The 15,825-nt window shown below is 36.4% G+C and overlaps 2 protein-coding genes across 4 annotated transcripts; one reads left to right on the plus strand and one right to left on the minus strand.

Annotated features, from left to right (window-relative positions):
* Positions 1-1,843: 1,843 nt before the first annotated feature.
* LOC133987236 (cell division control protein 42 homolog) lies at positions 1,844-7,372 on the plus strand. 3 transcript variants are annotated; one of them, XM_062426532.1, is made up of 6 exons: positions 1,844-1,898; positions 2,454-2,597; positions 3,384-3,456; positions 4,081-4,190; positions 4,715-4,912; positions 5,780-7,372. In XM_062426532.1, exons 2-6 carry the CDS (start codon positions 2,493-2,495, stop codon positions 5,867-5,869), a joined length of 576 nt encoding a protein of 191 aa, XP_062282516.1. In that variant the 5' UTR covers positions 1,844-1,898; positions 2,454-2,492; the 3' UTR covers positions 5,870-7,372. The 3 variants fall into 3 exon arrangements, with proteins under 3 accessions (XP_062282516.1, XP_062282517.1, XP_062282518.1); XM_062426533.1 differs by lacking the exon at positions 5,780-7,372 and adding an exon at positions 5,086-5,765; XM_062426534.1 differs by lacking the exon at positions 1,844-1,898 and adding an exon at positions 1,921-1,955.
* A 17-nt stretch (positions 7,373-7,389) lies between these two features.
* LOC133987235 (F-box only protein 6-like) lies at positions 7,390-11,889 on the minus strand. The gene is made up of 6 exons (XM_062426531.1): positions 11,485-11,889; positions 9,806-10,055; positions 9,227-9,341; positions 9,041-9,136; positions 8,381-8,516; positions 7,390-8,280 (listed from the first exon to the last, which is right to left on the minus strand). The coding sequence occupies exons 1-6, from the start codon at positions 11,593-11,595 to the stop codon at positions 8,134-8,136; spliced, it is 855 nt and encodes a 284-aa protein (XP_062282515.1). The 5' UTR covers positions 11,596-11,889; the 3' UTR covers positions 7,390-8,133.
* Positions 11,890-15,825: the final 3,936 nt, after the last annotated feature.

The raw sequence follows: 15,825 nt of genomic DNA on the forward strand, positions 1-15,825 counted from the left end.
AACAACAAAACTAGTTTTAACAAAAAAGGGGGACATTTTTGTTAATATGGTATTGATAACATGGAAATTGTGTTGTTTTCTTCAAATATTCCCTCAGTAACTCAATTACTCATATCTATCTCCATCCACTTTAAATCTATTGATCATGTTTTATCAGATAGAGAGCAGAGCGTCTACCTGTACATGTACTGAGGGGGAGGCAGAGCTCAGACTCAGGTGAGGATGCAAGAGTTTAGGAGGTGACGTAATCACTTCTGCTGCATGAATTTACTGAGCGGATTTGTGTCAAGACACAACAGGAAGTTAGCTGTCAAAGTAAAAGCACAGGAGAGAACCAAATTAAAGGACAGGGTCAAACATTTTCAAGTCTTTCTTAAAACAACAGTCAGGTGCCCACATGAACACTGAAAGAGATTTCCCTCAATGTAATAATTCCTCCTGTTCATATTGGCTATTAAAAGATCCCCATCAAATGCACTTTCAAAGTAATGATGGCCAAAATCCACAGTGTATCCACACAGTCATTTTTCACAAAAATGCATTTAAAAGTTATATAGTCTTATTTTTGTAAGGAGCCACATTTTCCAAAACGGTAGAGCAATGTGTGTTAAAGGAGTGGACCAGACAAGCAACATTAGTGTGAGAAGACAGCACTACCTCAGTCAAAAGCCGCAGAAAACTTCTCAGCTGAGAGGAGATTTAAGATACGAAAACAATTTCACACAATTTCAAACATGTTGACTGGGCAAAGGATCTAATTTAATAGACAGTTTGAACAAAGTGATGGGGGGCCAAAATTAATTTAAAAAATGCTTATATGAAGCGTCAGCGGTCTGAGTTAGTCACATCAAGTGGCTATCTGCCACATTTAGTCTTTTATGCTCTATTAAAGTCTAGCTTTTTATTTTCTTTCTCTCTCTCTCTATTTTTCTGTACATTGTACTTTGTTTTTATGATAATTGGGTTCCTTTTTTTTAAATTGTATGCTTTAATGTTTCCAATTTTTACTATAGTTGGGTTTTTATTATTTTAATTTTATGTTTTTATGCTTCCAAGTCTTACTGTTAAATGTTTTTTTTTTTATATAAAGCACATTGAGTTGCCCCTGGGTATGAAATGCACTATATAAATAAAGCTACCTTGCCTTTGTGTTTCCTCAGACAGTGCTTCCCTGTTGAGCTGCGTAAATATAGTGATAAAAAGAGAAGCTTTGGCACTAAAAAAGACCCAATTTATTTGACTAATTTGGACAGCTGAAATTTCATATTTGTTTCAGGTATTTTTAGATATACTTTTGCATACAACAGGAATGATTGCAGCAAAAATCAACAACAACGACAAAAAAAAACCTGTTGTGAACCGAATAAACTACCATGTAAAAAACAACAACCCCAAAACATTACTGTAAAGAGTATTTTGAGATTGTTTATTTAATTAAAATGTTTGTTTGTTTGTTTGTTTTTGAAAATACTGTTATGTCAATTTTGAATTTCACCCAAGGGGGATCAATAAAGTTACCCTACCCTATCCTACCCTATTTTTGCATAGAACAGGAATTAATACAGAAAGAAAAACCTCTAAATAAATTACCATGTAATAAATTCAGGGGGGGAAAAAAAGAATTAACAGCTGTGGCCTGAATTTGGAATTCTTTACATGCAGTTGAACTTCATCTTCACTTGACTGTTTTTAAGGATCTTGTGAAGGCTCTGGAGTCCAGGCTCTCTGTATGCAAGTGTTTTATATAAGTGTTTTTTATTTAATTATTTGGTTATGTTAGCAGGATATTTTATTTTGAAGGTGACATCCGGTTGTCATGCGTGTTGCTCTTCGTGGACTGTAGCATTGAGCTGCTCGCTGGTGCCAACGCCCGGCGAAACAGATACTGAGGGATACTGGTACGTAATATAAACATTTCCTGACCCCTCTGTCTGTAGCTGGTTCATAAAATCAAGGTTGGATATTCATTTCATCCTTTGCCTTTTTAACAGCTGGAGTTCAGACACAGCAACTAAAAAGCCAGCATTAGCCTAAGCCAGCTAACTAGCCTGCTAGCATTGTCCAGTGATTGCTAGCGCTGCATTAGCTTAAGCTTGCTAACCGATAACCGACAACAAACCGGGTTTAATCGTCAATCGTTACATGTTTGTTAAAGTATTTACCGACAAGTACTATTATGGCACCACTTTTGTAATGTTAAAGTTATAAAGGTGATTACAAGGCATTTAGTGTTAGCAAGCGAGTGATGTTGGGCAACGTTATCATTAGCAAATGTTAGCTTTAAGACAGTTTTGGTGATGGGGCGTGACACTTTTACCCTCAGTTTATTCTTGTCTGTCTTTAACTATTCATAAAGGTGGATGTTTAACTAATCTTTAGTTGTTGCAGGGCTAATGTTGACATGTTTTATACATATATAAAATGTCCTAATGAGTTGTCACATCTCTCTGCAGCTAACGTTTGTTGTCAGCAGTACCAGAAAAAGCACAGAGATGCAGACTATCAAATGTGTGGTGGTGGGTGATGGAGCAGTGGGGAAAACCTGCCTATTGATTTCATATACCACCAACAAATTCCCCTCTGAATATGTACCAACAGTAAGTAAATTTTGGTGTACTTTTACAGGCTGACAGTGTTTCCCCACAAACGTTGTACATTTTTAAGTCAATTGCATCATTCTGGTGCACTCTGAGAGCAAAATAAAAATGTTATATCTATAAAAAGAAATGTTATGCTCTAAACAATTTAGTGCTTTAGTTATTTAACTACTGGGTTGTATAGATATGAATGGTGATGACAGCAAATAGGTCATATCCACAAAACATGTGAAAGAACTTTTACTAATTCATATGTTCTAAACAAACAAAAGACTAATGTCCATATTTCAGCTCTGAAACAAAGAAAGCAAAAGTGATTATCCAAGTTCAACTAGTTCAATACTTAGAAACATATAAAATACTTTTTAGATTTTGATATTTTTCAGTAAATATATTTTTCTACATTGTTTCAAGTTTGTGTTGTTTCTTCAAATTACTAAACTACAGGTTAGCGACACATATTAGACTATGGTGAGCAGCCACACTCTGTATAATTAATGGGAAATGCTGATTTATATACAGTACTGTGCAAAAGTCTTAGACAACCATTTGATTTGTTGTTTTAGTAATGCTATAATGACCATATATAATTATATAGTCTCTTAATTAGAATACAATCAGAAAATACAGGAATGTATGCAGTATTAAAAAAAGAAAACAGTTTCTATCGGCTAAGGTGGCAAATATTTATGGAACCTTAATTAATAATAATATTTAAAAATCAATGTTAAATTAAGAAATACTACCTAAACAGAGTATAATATTCCTGTTTCTCTTTTCTCACAGGTGTTTGACAACTATGCAGTAACTGTAATGATCGGGGGTGAACCGTACACCCTTGGCTTATTTGATACAGCAGGTAAGATTGTGTTTTCCTCCTTTTATTTGAATTGATCTCTTAACTGAATGAACTACAATTATTAGTCAGTCGTCAGGGTCCCCGCCGATCCTTAAAATGTCTTAAATTTAGTTTTTTTGATATTCAAGGTCTAAAAATGTCTGGGAATGTAGGCGTTAAAGCATTGAATTTGATTTGAGTGTAATTACATTTATTCAGTTATTTATCATTATTTTCTGACTATTTTACATTATCAACCAATCAACTTATTAATTAAAGTAAACAATAATCAGCAGTTGTAACTCTAATGTAACTATAATGAAACTAAACAGTAGTTGCAGTCCTTTAAAAATGACTTAAAATGAGCTCCATTTCAACCCACTAACACAGTACAATCCTGCTTTTGCATTATTATATGTCTCATAATATATTATGTACTTCTATTACTGAATTGACATGAGTATTTTAACACGAGTAAAGGATCTAGATACTTCCTCCACCATTGTTTGCTGAGCAATTTTAATACAAGAAGCACCAATGGTATTTTTTACTTACAGAGGTTTTAGACATTTAAATTTGTACCTAAAAATGTGCAGATACACTGTGTTGTACTGTGATTTAATTTGCAGTGTTGTCTCTTTACAGGTCAGGAGGATTACGACAGGTTACGACCACTAAGCTACCCACAGACGGATGTCTTCTTAGTCTGTTTCTCAGTTGTTTCACCTTCCTCATTTGAGAATGTTAAAGAAAAGGTGAGTGTGGTGTTTTGTCTTATAACACTGGATGCAAATCTAACACCCCCCCCCTATCTGTGGTATGAAGTCATTGGAGATTAGTAATCATGTCAAAGCCGACAACATATGAAAAACAGCGGTAGTAAGGCTAACGCATACTCATTTAGACATTACTGTAGCTCTGGAGCACACCAAGCTACTAAATTAAAAAAACAATTATCTAATTTCAATAGATTCATACATTATAGACTGATCATAAGTTATTACCCTGCTCTAGGGGGGTATATCAAAAAGCTATGAGCAGAGAATGAAATTGTTAAACATTTCGACTACAGCCCTGTGATAGTTTCAAGTATGTAAAACAGAACATGAATATTAGGTGTATGAATACGGTTCAGCCTTGTGGGTATACAAAATTGCCTTAGGCATTTCAAAAATATCTGGATAATATTCTACATGTACCACAATATTTAATCGTGTATATCTTCCCTTTTGATAATAAGTGTTTTGTCTTTGTGGGGTGTTTTTTTTTTTTTCTCCAGTGGGTTCCTGAAATAACTCACCACTGTCCCAAGACCCCATTCCTGTTGGTAGGCACTCAGATCGATCTGCGTGATGATCCCTCCACAGTGGAGAAGTTAGCCAAGAACAAACAGAAGCCAATCACCCCCGAGACAGCAGAAAAGCTGGCTCGTGACCTTAAGGCAGTCAAATATGTTGAGTGCTCCGCCCTAACACAGGTAAGATCCTCCGTTTAACAAAACACTTAAAGCTGGTGTGGCAAGCATGTGTTTTTAAACACCAGTTTCCCAACAAGGGTGGAAGTGCTTTTGCTAACAACATTTGGCTTCAGACTTCATCTAACTCTCTGTTGTGTGCCTGTCTTTCTCCCTTGTTTTCCCTCTGTCTGTAGCGGGGACTGAAGAACGTATTTGATGAGGCTATCCTAGCCGCTTTAGAGCCCCCTGAAACTCAGAGAAAGAGAAAATGCTGTTTGTTCTGATGTCTTCTTGCATCTTGCTTTGCCTCTCGATCGTCTGCTGCTTACTCATTGTAAAGAAATGTCTGTCACCAAATTAACTACAACGCTCTTTTAAACTTAGAAAAACAAACAAACTCTGTGCCCATTAACTTTTTTTTCCTTCTGTTCATGTGTGCTTTCTTTTCAACTTGACCTAATCACAAGAACCCATGATGCCTAATATGACAAGAGTGCCAATCTTAAGTTCTCCTTTCTGTTGTCAGCAAGTCTGTGAAGCTGGACATAACAACTTTGTTTTTGTTTACTTAACTCAATATTCTGTAATTATCTCAGTATTGAGCTTCTCAGTATCAGTTGTACCTTACAAAGCATTTATGCTACAATCTGTCTTAGACAGTAAGAACGTTTTTTTTCTACTGCAGCATCAAAATTTTCCATGGGCTTTGTCTATACTCAGACAACTTGATCACGAGGAGAGTCTTGTATAATGTTATTTGAATAAAGGAAAATTTTGACTGCCCTGCTCCATTTCTACTCAGCCTTCTTTCGCAATTAGTTCCCTGAAGATGATCATTTGTATTTGGTGTGTAGCTCTGTTTTGAATATTAATATTTTGTTTCCACAGAAAGGATTAAAGAATGTGTTTGATGAGGCAATACTGGCTGCCCTGGAGCCCCCTGAACCTAAGAAAAGGCGTAAATGTGTACTGCTCTAAGTTCCGTCGCAGCCTTCTCCACACCAGTTACCAAATCTAGGTTAACAGTACTGAAGAGGTTTGTTGCACAAGCACATTCCAGCATGAGTTGAAATACCATGAAATATTTGCCTCCTGACTGACTTAACCTAAATACATATTCAATGTTGAGCATGTTTTTAAGATTGAGTAACATTTGGATGCTGTTTGTGATGATTTGATGCTGTTGAAATGGCCTTACGTGGTGTGATCACTGAACACTTAAAATATATCAATAAATTGTAGAAGACACGTATAAATAACTTCAGTTCGACCACATTATGTTAAGCTTTTGCAGAAAAGGTTATTCCGAAAGATCTGACTATGAAATGAAGTTTTTACTACTGTTTTATCGACTGCCTGTAAAGCACAAACAAGCTGATAATGATGGGTTAGTGAGATGCTCAGATTCTGTCTTTGTATGTCTTACATCTGTTTCTTACTTTGTTACAAGTAATTCTCTCTATGTTTAGCATTTACATTATACTGTATGTTCTTAACACGCAGGATTGCATTTCATTGCCACTGCTTTACTCTTCCGATACCGGTTGGAAAAGTCACAGAACTCAAATACTTTGTTTTCCAAACATTTTTAAGATCACATTACTCAAACGGTTAATAGAAGTCATTTTATTTTTATATATTTTTCCCCACATAATTTAATGTTCAATATCAACATCGCCTCCGGGCAGATCTAAGAATTATTTGACAGTTAGACGTTTCTAGGCTATGCTCCATTTCATTTCTAGTTTGTCAAAAACAACCTGGTAAATTGACGCCTGTCAAAGTCCAAATCCATCGAGGCTGACAAAGAAGTGTGAGATGTATGGAGCTAGATATTTAAACACAATGTGAACATGCCATTGGAAGTCACAGTTAAAGCAACTGCAGGCAAGGACTTTGAGCACAACAGTTTCCCAGTCATTTACTTCTTGTGAGAGACATTGGTTAACAAGAAGGTGATGTGCATCTTAAATGCTTATTGACACAAGTTGCAGAAGTTAACTTTTTGTAGATGATGTTTCAGCAAAGACAGGGTCAAGTGCTGTTTTGATGACTGAAAATACTTGCAGCAATGTTATGTCAGATAGCAACACATTGTGACATTTCATACAAAATGCTTTACATAGTTTGAGATCCTGTGAAGATTTCTGAGTGACTGAATTAGTATTTGCTTTTATGTTTTACTATATCCATGCCTAGATGTGGGCTTGAATTAGATTTGTAAATACGGTGAGAATAACTCATAACTTATTGACTGAATAAAATGTGTGCATTACTGATAGAGACTTCAAAAAGAAGCTGAGGTGACACTGAAATCAAATTAACCAGAAAATGTTGATTTGCAATAGAGAATGAGTTTCTTGGAGTCTTTGATCTTTATTCAATTTGACATCAAAGTTGTACTGTATCTTCCGTGTGATTAAACATCACAATAAAACCAGTATTATGAATAAAACTAACTTCAAATACTACACATGATGTTGTCTGACTTGGTTTAAAAAGGTTTATTAAAACATATTTTTTTGACAGATGACAAGGATGAAAAATAAAAAAGGGTAAAATGTTTCCCGCTTCATATTTCAAGCATCACAACATATAAATAATGGAGTAGTGAAGAGAATATTTCTGAAACAGTTGTTACATCATTCATATACAGCATTGCTCTCACCTTGAAAGGTCAGACTAGCTTTTTATTATTTTTGTCCAAAGCTGTGTACCATCACTATAATCATTCTGCCCCAAACATGTGAATATAAGAAATAATGAGATCACAAGCGCCCAGTGATGCCTTCATACAACTGATTCACTCATTTAATCATTTATTCCAGGCTATGTTTTAATTGAGCGCTAATAATAATTACATTTATAAAATAACTTACATTCACACAAGCTTGACGTGCATGGACTTTAAACCAAGATTTGCATAATTTAGAAGAAATTCTGCTCAATTTCCATCACCATTTTCATTTACACTTGTGTACAGACAAAGCTGTTACAACTCTTTGGTCTGCTGCTGCACCATAGTACAACCCCTGATCCTTTTAACAGCAAAATGAGCTGTGCTAATACACAGAACATCTCCAAGTCGTCTTCTCGGGGTGCAGCTGCAGGAAACTAATGCACATGAAATGTGGCTGCTGATTACGAGGCCAGTATATATATATATATGAGGTGCAGTATCTGAAAAAAAGGTGCAATCTTAGGCAGAGGCAGGAAGCAGGCACTAGGTGAATCCCACAGAGCTACGTGTCCGCTGCTGGACATATCTCAACGCTGCTGTCCGTAACACGAATGCCGTACCATCCTGCCCAGAACTGTGAGTCCTTTCCTCCGTGGGTGAAGCGGATGTATCTCACTCCTGGTCCATAGTTTTGGAATACATATGTCATCTGAAAAAGAAATACCAGTGAATCTAAGGTTGTCCTTGGGATTTATTCCTTTAGCTAAATGCATAATTGTATCAGTTCAGGTAGCGTGCTCTGTTCCTACCTGATTCCATTTCTGATCGTTCCACTGCTCAAAGTAAACTGTCTCAGGAGCAAATTTTTTGATGGGCCGCTTCTTTTGATTCAGCAACTCTACGCAGATCTGATATTCACAGCCACAGTCAAATCGTGGTGCATACCTAACATAACACAGAAACACAAGCGTGTCAGCATGGAGGTAGATGCTCGTTTAGTTTGAGCGATTTGGATTTGGTTTTTGAAATTTAGGACTCCAAAGTCTCCAAAAAAGATTACAGCATTATACCATTTGTTCACATGTTAACACTTTAAAAAAAAAAAAACCTCTGTAGAATAATTGTCTGTTAAATCTAGATTAAATCTGTCAATTTAACATAATTTAGGAATTACTTGAAGAAGAGTGATAATATTTCATGTGCATTGTTCTCAATACTGTAGTAGACACACACATCCAATAGACTTCAAACAGGTGCTAGACCAAAGAAACAATGTCAAAAAAGAAAGATGAAGGTCTACACACTGCAGCTCCCATGCAGCTTAATGAGACATCCACCTGTGATGTTTCAAGCTACATGCTGCTACAGTCTGAGGAAGCTCAAAACGTCACTGGTGGATGTCTCATTAAAATACTTCTTATGGAGCTACAGGATGTGGACCTTCGTCTATTTACGTGTATTGCTCTCACCAATCGGACACTTTGATTTCCGGCTGGAAGTGATCCATAAAAGACTTGTTGTACCCTTCCACCTCCAGATCAATCAGCTGGGACTTTCTACACATGCTGAAAACAACATAAAACGTTTTAGTGACTGCATGATTTGAATGTAACACATAATGTGATTGACATGAACCACCTCTGGTAAATACTCACCCATAAGACGTCACAAAGTTTTTCTGGATCACCTCATTTGGATGTGGCTCCCTAACGTTATCTATTTTCCATTCATCACCACCGTTGTCTAATATTTGCCAACCATTCATTTGATCTATTTAAAACAAAAAGGACAGTTGTAAAAGAAAGGAGGAGAGCAGGAAAACAATGTTGAGTAATGTTAAAGGTACAGTGTGTAGCATTTAGTGGCATCTAGAGGAATGGACTTGAAATGGAATATCAAATCCTTAGGTATGGTTTAATTAGTGCATAATCACCTAAAATTGTGTTTTTGTTGTTTTCGTATAAGCCCTTAATATCTACATAAGGAGCAGGTCCTCTTCCATGGAGCTTGCCATGTTGCACCACAATGTTTCTACAGTATCCCAGACAAACCAAGCACAAAAGACAAAACTTTAGAGAGGGCCGATTGCTTTTTTTGCACATTTTGTGGCTACCATAGTTTCTCCGGCATGCTTGGATGGGGATGGGTAGAGGGCAATCTGCAACCTCAACGCTTGATGCCACTAAATCCTACTGTAACAGGGTTGTTATAGATTAATTAAGTTTTCTCCTTACTTTCTGCTCTTGGATTCTTGAGAAGATTCCTTCTCTTCTTGCACAAGAAGTAAAACAACCTCCAGTCTTTAGGCACTTTGGAAGGGTCGCGGAGGTGATATCCTTCTCTTCTACACCGGTCTCTCCACAGAGATTCACTGTCAGCCACTGCTTTCCACTGATGGCACACTGACCGACAAGGATGAACCACCTGATGAGCAGGAAGTCTCAGGAAGATCTCCTCCAGGATGTCCAGAGGAAGAGGGAGTAACTGACAGAAACAGACAGGGCACAGATAAGCTGGAGCTTTGGATAATCATGAGTGTAGTTTTAATGCACTATGGACAATTGCCCCTTCCAAAACTGCCTACATAATCATAATCATATATATTACATATACAATACATATATTTTTCAAAGAAAGAACAAAGTTAGTCAACTATTTTGGAGATTTTGCATTGACTATATTTGCTTGATATAGGTTTTCTACTTTACAAATACTGCATCTCCAACAAAGTAAATCAAACCCACTTTTAACTTTTACAAAAGATTTATCCTTTAAATTTGTTTTTAGGTAAATTTACAGATGTTGACAGGTCTTGGATCCAACATCAAGAAACCCCCATCTATCTGTTCTTTACCTGCAAGAAAACCTTGACATTTTGGGATGATCTTAGTTTATATTTACTTTCCAAACTCAACCCTGCAAACTCCTTTAGCCTCAGGGACATTTTCTGTTATTTTGACACAGTGTCAAAACAAAGCTTGGTAATGTAGAGCATTTCTTTATTCTAATAGCAAGTATTTGTTTTTCACAAGCACGCGCAAGGTGTACCAAACATGCCTCATTTCTCAACAGAAATATAACTAACTCACCTCTTTTAAATTTTAAGAAATCCATAAAACTGCATGACTCATAGCTGGCTAATTGTTTGAATGCTTGTCTTAATATATATATTTGACTCATCACTCATCCTAATTTTGTGTCTGTGACTATTGAATTATGCAATGTTGAACCTTAGTCTACCTGTTTTGTTCCTATGTTGCATTAAAAAAAGTTTATATTAACGCAAATGTAGAAATGAGAAAATGACAAAACCTGTTACTGATCATTTGAGCCCACTTTGGCACAGCTATATAACTTCTCTTTTTAATGGTTTCTGTTATACTTGAAAATGAAACTAAACCCCCCCACTTGAACCTCCTCCACAAAATGAAACCATGTGGTCATCGTCAAAAATACTTCAGGGTTCCCACACATTTTTACCATTGAATTTTCAAAACTTTTCCATAACTATTCCATAATATTTTACCCCATTTCCATGACTTAATTTAAGTAGTTTATCAGAGTAAATATCATTTCCTGTATTCTGGAGCCTTTTAACAGTGTTTTGACACTTTGATCTCACTAAATAATGGGTGCATTTTATAATTACATCCCAGAGCAAGTGTTTGGCCCCAGATCACAAATTAGAAGATATTAAAAACAGTTTTTCCAGGAATTTCATGACCGTGGGAACCCTGATACTTAATCAAACAGCAAAAATAAATATAAATATAAACATAGTCACCCCACCCCACAATCATCTTTAACCCCTATCAGCTGTGTTATTCACGGTACATTAACATTTTAGTAGGTGCATTCATTAAACTTTCTTTATCAGTGACTATGTGTTGAGTGTGTGGTGTAAAGCACTTACATCTTCATTTGAAAGCGAGGCTGACGGAGCTGCAGAGGGACCCGGACTAGAGTCTGCATCATAGCTTTGACTGGCACCCATGATGTAAGCTTTTTTTCTTATCCTCTTCATGCCCTACACAGACACAGACGTCTTTTCCAGCGAATCCAGCTTTATATATGCTTAAACGCTGCCGTCACTTCTCGGCCTCCTGACAGATGTCAATGATTGCGTATGATTGCTGTTAAAGCTGTAATGTCAACACATATATAGCTCCAGTTATTTATACGCGATAACGAAACACGACGCGGAAGAGAGTCACTCTAAATCTAACAAATGACACTCATTTACTCTGATTTCAAAGGTAGCGACAGTGACTTTCAGGCCAAAACTCTAAATAAATAGCCGCGAGATCTATAAGTCATACTTCCCCTGATACTTCTTTCCGTAAGACATTACTATTTCCTGACACATTCGTTATGAACACCGGCGTATGCGTGAGCGGCGGGGTTAGCGTCTCAAATAACGCAGCAAATGTACCCGAAAGTTAAGGATTGGGTTTCCCGGTCATATTACACCCACAGCCCTGCAGACATCTAATAATCAGTCATGTGGCAGTTGAATAACACCGGTGTTGCTGCTAACTCCGCATATCCTGCTGAGAGTCGGTGTACGCCGTGAAATAGTAGCGAACCCTCGTACTCTTAAGCACCTCCTTAAAGGAAACTTCCGTATTGGTGTCATCGGAGGGGCGGGACAAAAAAAGCTAAAACGTGATAGATATATGGTCATATTGGTTCGTTGTAATAGATTTGTAATACATTTATATAAAAAATTATTCAGTATAGATTTTTAAAATTGATTTTTTTTTATTCAACACACATAATACAGGAGACATCCAAGTTGGAGGAGATGTAGCCTATACAGTTACACTTGTTTGAACTTTTTTATGTCTGTTCTGAACAATGTTAATTCTTTTTCATTGAATAATTTTTAATAATACATACATACATATCTGCAGAACAAATACAATACCAAATTAGTCGTACCACCATTTAATAAAAAAATACAATAACTGCAGTATTATCAAGTATGGATTTAAAGACTGTATTTAACCATAATTCCTGCAGCGGCACAATCTTTGTCGTCTTGTGTTTTCTGATAGTTGAGGATGATGTTTTATGAAGCAGTATCAAGATATGAACCAAATCAAAATGTTTGATTTTTTCACGCTTGTGATAAATCAGTAATCTGGTATTTGATAAATCCCAAACCTATTTTCTAATATTGGCAATTTTACAGGTCCTTTAATTTTGTACCAATTTCCTGGATCGTACATAGTTGTTAATTGGCAGAAATTCTTAGTAGTAGTTTTTTTTTTTGTCGTTTGGTGGGTCAAACGACAAAAAGATTATTTTTTGTAGAAATGACTACAACAAAAACATTTGAGCATTACACATTATCCTCATCACACCTTACACATTGCAATGCAGTGTAAAGCAACAATGCAATAACAGACAGTAATGCTACAAAGTTAAGCTCTCACAAAGAGAATCCCTTTAGTTCTTGATAAGCCATTTAGCCTTAATCCTTGGCCTTTTACGGGCTCTTTCTTTGAAGTTGACCAGATCAACAAGTCAATTACACTGAAGAGTATATTTTATTCCCAGTTAGGTCTGGTAATCTATTGCAATGCATTGTTCCCTCAAATGACAACACTGATGCAATCATTGCCTTTCAGATGTGGCATCAATAATCTACCTTTTAATGAAACTTACTGAGAAGCAATCAAACATCAGATAGTCCATTCAAAGAGCCTGTTCTGCAAGTTGACTTTGTGCTGTATCAGGCATACTGTCCTTACTTCCATGATTGGTTGTCATGCAACGCTCAGTCAGATCGAATCACTATACAAAAGAGCACTAAAGAATATTTGATGACAAAACGCTCTCACATCATCACTGTCATATACTTCAGAAACATCACCTCCTCAGTTTTGATAATTTTAAAACGTTTAAGTATGCCTGCTCAATATATAAAACGTTAAAAGGACTTGCACCACCCCCATTAAGTGACTACATGAAACATAAAGCAAATAATAACCAATCTACTAACTAGGGCAACCACAAGAGAGGACTGTATAATACCATTCAGACGCACCACTTTTGGTCAGTCAGTACTCTCAGTCAAGGGCAGTCACATTTGGAATAGTTTACCACTAACAATACGGGAAAGTGATACATATGCCATATTCAAAACACATCTGAAGAACTGGCTCAAGAGTAATCAATCCTGCACTCACTGTTGATCTGCAATGCATGCTCACACATATGTATGTGCGGGCATGCATTGCACGGATTTATTACACTGGTTCGTTGTGAATCTTGTATGTTTGTGTAATGTTATTGTTTTAATGTATTGCACTGTATGAATATAGGTATGTATGTATGAAATCTGTAGGTTCATATGAACTTGTCACTTCTGATATGCACTTTACTTCATCATGCACTTTATAGTTGTCTTATGATTGTGTAATGTTTTTGTCTTGTCACTTGATATGCACCTTACATCATCACACACTTTATACTTGTTTTACAATTGTGTTATGTATTTTTGTCTTGTTTTGTGTGTGTGTGTGTGTGACCTGCCAGGGGACAACAGATGGATATTAGTAGTTGTGCTAACTCTGGTGCATTTACATGTGTATTTATTGATACCTGTGTCCATTAATGTACAATGTCCCTTTTAAATAAATAAATGGTAAATATCAAATTTAAAAAATGATTTGGTCTCAAATGTAAATGTTCCTGTTTTATAGATTACTTTAAATGTGGATGCTACATTAATGTGGTGGTTATTGTGAACAGTACTGATGACAAACAAATAATAAACTTTATTCCTGTTAACTACTTTTGATTAGCATTTTTCAATTTCACTCGTGATTTGACTCTCAACATGCAGCTGAATTTGCTATAAAATTATGTTTGATAAGAAACTAATTCAAACAAACGAATAGCTGCAGACATACAAAATAAATGCAGGTTATGTGAAGTGAATCATTCTTGAAAAGGTGTAGTTTCAGCCAAAGGCATGAAACAGGCATTAGTTGAACCCCACAGAGTTATTAGTCCATTGCCAGACATATCTCAATTCAGCTATCAGTGATGTGAACTCCATGCCATCCTTTCCAAACCTGTAAGTCTTTGCGTCTGTGGGTAAAATGGATATTCCTCACTCCTGGTCCATAGTTTACGGGTCATCTGAAAAATAAATATCAATAGGTTTAGAATTATCCTTTGAATCACAATAAGTGCATTGTGCTTCATCCATACCTGCTTTCATTCCTCATATTCACACTCATTAAATTAAACTGTCTTAGCACCAAATGTCTGCACAGGCTCCCTCCTTTTATTGAGTAACTCTACACATATCTCATTGACTGCCACAACCTGAATGTGTCGAAAACCTAATATAAACACACACACACACACACACACACACACACACACACACACACACACACACACACACACACACACACACACACACACACACACACACACACACACACACACACACACACACACACACACACATATACACACACACACACACACACACACACACACACACACACGCTCATGTACGCTGCAATGATTTCATTTAGGCATACAAAGTGTCGAATGTGACATTATCCACGTAATTAAAAGTTAAATCATTAAATTAAGTAAGTATCCAGATTTTTATGGATTGTGGATCTAAATTGTGTTCATGACTTTTTCCTTTTGCCATCAATTTAGGAATAAATCAATGAGCTGTGAGAGGATTTTATGTGTATTCTTCTCACCAGTCAGATAATCTTATGTCTGGCTGGAGGTGATCCATAAATGATCAGTTGTAACCTTCCATCTCCAAATCAATCAGCTTCACCTTCCTTCCTTCCTTCCTTCCTTCCTTCGTCCTACATTTTGCAAAAAAAAAAGAACAACAGAGAATTTTTTAGCTACTACATAATATGGATGTAAGAATCAGGTGTCTGCTGTACCACTGCTGCTGAATACTCACTCAGTCATAAGAGGTCACAAAGCTTTTCTGGACTGTCTCATCTCGATGTGGTATAATTTCATGTACTGCCCATTTATCCCCACCATTCTGCAAAGTCTGCCAGACATTCAGTTCTTTTACAGAATGAGGATGTGAGAAATTACTTTGTAGTACCAGTTTTGTAGTTCAGCGGGAAACGATGGCCTTCACAAGAGCAAATGTAGAGCTAAATTAGGTCTCAGGCTTCTGATGTTCTCCTCTAATGATTCTTGAGAAGATTCTACAAAATATTCACATTTAAGAGGCTGGAATCAGAGA

Source organism: Scomber scombrus, chromosome 10, assembly GCF_963691925.1.
Source record: "Scomber scombrus chromosome 10, fScoSco1.1, whole genome shotgun sequence".
NCBI classification, from domain to species: domain Eukaryota; kingdom Metazoa; phylum Chordata; class Actinopteri; order Scombriformes; family Scombridae; genus Scomber; species Scomber scombrus.

Coding starts and splice junctions, on each gene's coding strand:
- LOC133987235 (XM_062426531.1), bottom strand. CDS start 11,595: ATGAAGAGGATAAGAAAAAAAGCTTACATCATGGGTGCCAGTCAAAGC. Junction 9,342..9,805: donor CAAGAATCCAAGAGCAGAAA/GTAAGGAGAAAA, acceptor TGTTTTAAATAG/ATCAAATGAATGGTTGGCAA. Junction 8,517..9,040: donor GAAATCAAAGTGTCCGATTG/GTGAGAGCAATA, acceptor GTGTTATGTTAG/GTATGCACCACGATTTGACT.
- LOC133987236 (XM_062426532.1), top strand. CDS start 2,493: ATGCAGACTATCAAATGTGTGGTGGTGGGTGATGGAGCAGTGGGGAAA. Junction 4,191..4,714: donor TTGAGAATGTTAAAGAAAAG/GTGAGTGTGGTG, acceptor TTTTTTCTCCAG/TGGGTTCCTGAAATAACTCA. Junction 4,913..5,779: donor AGTGCTCCGCCCTAACACAG/GTAAGATCCTCC, acceptor TTGTTTCCACAG/AAAGGATTAAAGAATGTGTT.